General features: G+C 47.3%; 1 protein-coding gene across 1 annotated transcript; it reads left to right on the top strand.

The window, feature by feature from the left end:
* The first annotated feature begins 563 nt into the window (after nucleotides 1-563).
* Nucleotides 564-2,796, top strand: LOC119591644. The gene has a single exon (XM_037940399.1). It carries the CDS (start codon nucleotides 595-597, stop codon nucleotides 2,062-2,064), a length of 1,470 nt encoding a protein of 489 aa, XP_037796327.1. The 5' UTR covers nucleotides 564-594; the 3' UTR covers nucleotides 2,065-2,796.
* The last annotated feature ends 23 nt before the right edge of the window (nucleotides 2,797-2,819 follow it).

Here is a 2,819-nt window from a genome sequence, read left to right as displayed (position 1 = left end):
CATAAATACGGTGTGCACAAAAATGTTATATTTTAGATGATTAAGCAAGTGACAATGGCACTTACGAAGTGATGATCATGATTCGAGCGTCTGAATATAATTCTTTTTCTTAAGACTGTAGCGTTCTAATCATGAGGTGCACACGCTTATTGTTTTGGCGTGATGCGCTGTAACGTTGAGATGTAAATTGATGGTATATTCTGCAGGAAATAGAATTCCTGACACAGCACTCAGGATATTCCGTGTCTCCGCAAGGTTACTTGGCCTTGCGCAAGAGCTGCTTCTGTAAAACGTGTTCATCTTCTGAAAATTAAACTGAATAGTCTAGCTGGCATCTGAGGCCAGGTATGATGCTCTGGTATATAAGACGGAAAGACTTTCTTGGTGTTGCACATCGCCGGTGGCCTTCTCCCGTCAGATTGATTTTCCTCAAAGGACGGAATCATGGGCCTTAAAACAATACTAGTAAATATCATCTAAACTGTTTCGTTTATTCACTCAGGAACCAAGTGTTCGTGATAGAAAATCAGAAAATTTCATTTCTTTTGCGTGGATGGCGGACTGGAAAATGCTATTGGTGCTTCCTTTTAATTGATGTTTCTTTCCTTGCAGGCGTTGTCTGCTATTGTGGCTGTCGTGGTGGCTTCGCCTTCCCCGGACGAGACCGCTTACAAAATCCCCCGAGTGGGAACTGGAAGACGCTCCCAGTACTACGTCCGACACAGGGACGGCACCTTTAAGTATGGCCACGACACCGGCGAGGGCGCCTTCGAGAACGCACGTTCGTCTGCAATCGGGGAGCAACGCGGCGCCTTCGGTTATGTGAACCCTGAGGGTCAAACAGTTAACCTGCAGTACGAAGCAGGGCAGTCCGGATTCGTCCCTAAGGGCACCCATCTCCCGGCCACACATCCGGACTTCGACACTGCTCACGCTCTGGCCCGCAACCGCAGACCTTTCCGCGACCCCTTGGCCGACCCCAACGCCGACCCTTCTTACGGCTTTACCTTCCAAGGAGACGAGCACGCGCGCTCGGAACTCAGCGACGCCAGCGGCAGAGTTCGTGGCTCATACTCTTACATCGACGAAAATGGACGAACTCGCTCCTACACCTACACAGCTGGAAATGGCATTGGCTTCGTCATTGAAGGGGACGACCTGCCACAGGATCCACTCAATCCCAGCTCTACTCCCGCAGCCACTAAGCTCTCCTCTGCACGACTGCACTTCCCCGCAGTGGTCAACCAGCAACTGTCGCGCTCTGGTCCACTCCGCGTACAGACTTATGCCGCTTCTCCCAGCGCTGCAACGCCCAGGCGACCCGTGGAACAGGCCAACGTGAAAACTTCTCTCGCTCTGGACGGTCGACAGTCGTTCGACTTCCAAACCTCCACTCACTCCCGAGGAGAAACGGCCGACGCCAATAACAACGTGGTTGGAAGCTTTGCCTTCACCTCCGAGGACGACGGACAGAGAAGAAGTGTGCAGTATAAGGCTGGAGCTGACACAGGATTCGTAGTGGAAGGAGACCATCTGCCTCGCGGCCCAGTGGTTCCCGGAGCGCCCCTCGGGATTCCTTCGGGGAACATTGTTCCTGTGAGACAAACTCCCTTCGTCGACCCTCTGGCAGACTCTAACGCTGATGCCTCTTATGCCTTCAATTATCAAGAACAAGGACAATCCCGAACTGAGACCAGCGACCAAGACGGCACTGTACGAGGCTCGTACACGTACACCGACGACGAGGGAAGAGTCAGGACGCTGACCTACACTGCAGGGAAGGGCATCGGCTTCGTGGTGGAAGGCGACGGCGTGCCCGAAGCGGAGACAGCCACTTCAGGCGTACTGTCTTACTCGTCGCCGTCTGTTCACTCTGTATCGTCAGCAGTTTCACCGTCTGCTTCGTCTGTGTCGTCGGTGAGTTCATCATCTGCCATTCCCTCGTCCTCAGCAGCAGCTGGCAGTCATTTCAGCTATTCTTCAGGACGAGATTTTCAGCTACGTCAGTACAACGTGAATGAGAATCCGGACAAAGTGGGTTACGTTTTAACTTTCAACAATTAAGCCTTTGCACCACCGACTGTTCATGTCCCTTTGTGACTGGTACCTGCACGTTTTGATGATTGAAAGAAGGTAAAAAAAATAATTAATCCAATAAAAAAAAATATATGAATGAAATAAACAGGATTATTAATCCTTAAAAAAAAGAACTTTGTACATATATAGATATAGTAAAGCGAAGTGTATAGCGTAACCCTTTGATTTTCTTTAGTTTTATCCTTGACAAACATGTCTAATTGATGAAAGTCTTTTTATATAATCTTAAATTGAATTTATTGACATTGTACTCAAAGCCACATCTCTTCACTCTAAATGAATTTATTGATTGAAACTGAATGGCTGGGAAATTAATAAGAAAAGTATAATGATGGGCACCAACAGCAGCCAGAAAGCTGTCCTAAGACTACTATTTAGATAGTCTTTTCTCCATCCAATGAGCTCCCATTGAGGACATTTTAGACATGCACTATCGCTCATCTTTTGCCGTGCATTTTACTTCTAATCTTATATCATTTCTAGTCACCATTTCTAGACCAACTACCAGTCAGTTTCTATTCCCTTGTTTCTTAATCTCTTTCTGTTTGCTCTTTGTTTCTTAGATTTCTCGTTTGCGTGTTTGTCAGTTACTACCAACCCATGCAATGTTCGATTATAGCTGCTGCAACACCATTTTTTGTGGATGTACTGTCATCCGAACATGGAGTGCATTATTAGATAACTTTTTGGAATTCTCCTTTTATCCAATAGTGTTCTAGACA

The sequence above is a fragment of the Penaeus monodon genome, chromosome 29 (genome assembly GCF_015228065.2).
Source record: "Penaeus monodon isolate SGIC_2016 chromosome 29, NSTDA_Pmon_1, whole genome shotgun sequence".
In the NCBI taxonomy this organism is placed as follows: domain Eukaryota; kingdom Metazoa; phylum Arthropoda; class Malacostraca; order Decapoda; family Penaeidae; genus Penaeus; species Penaeus monodon.
This window is presented reverse-complemented; position numbering and strand designations above follow the sequence as displayed.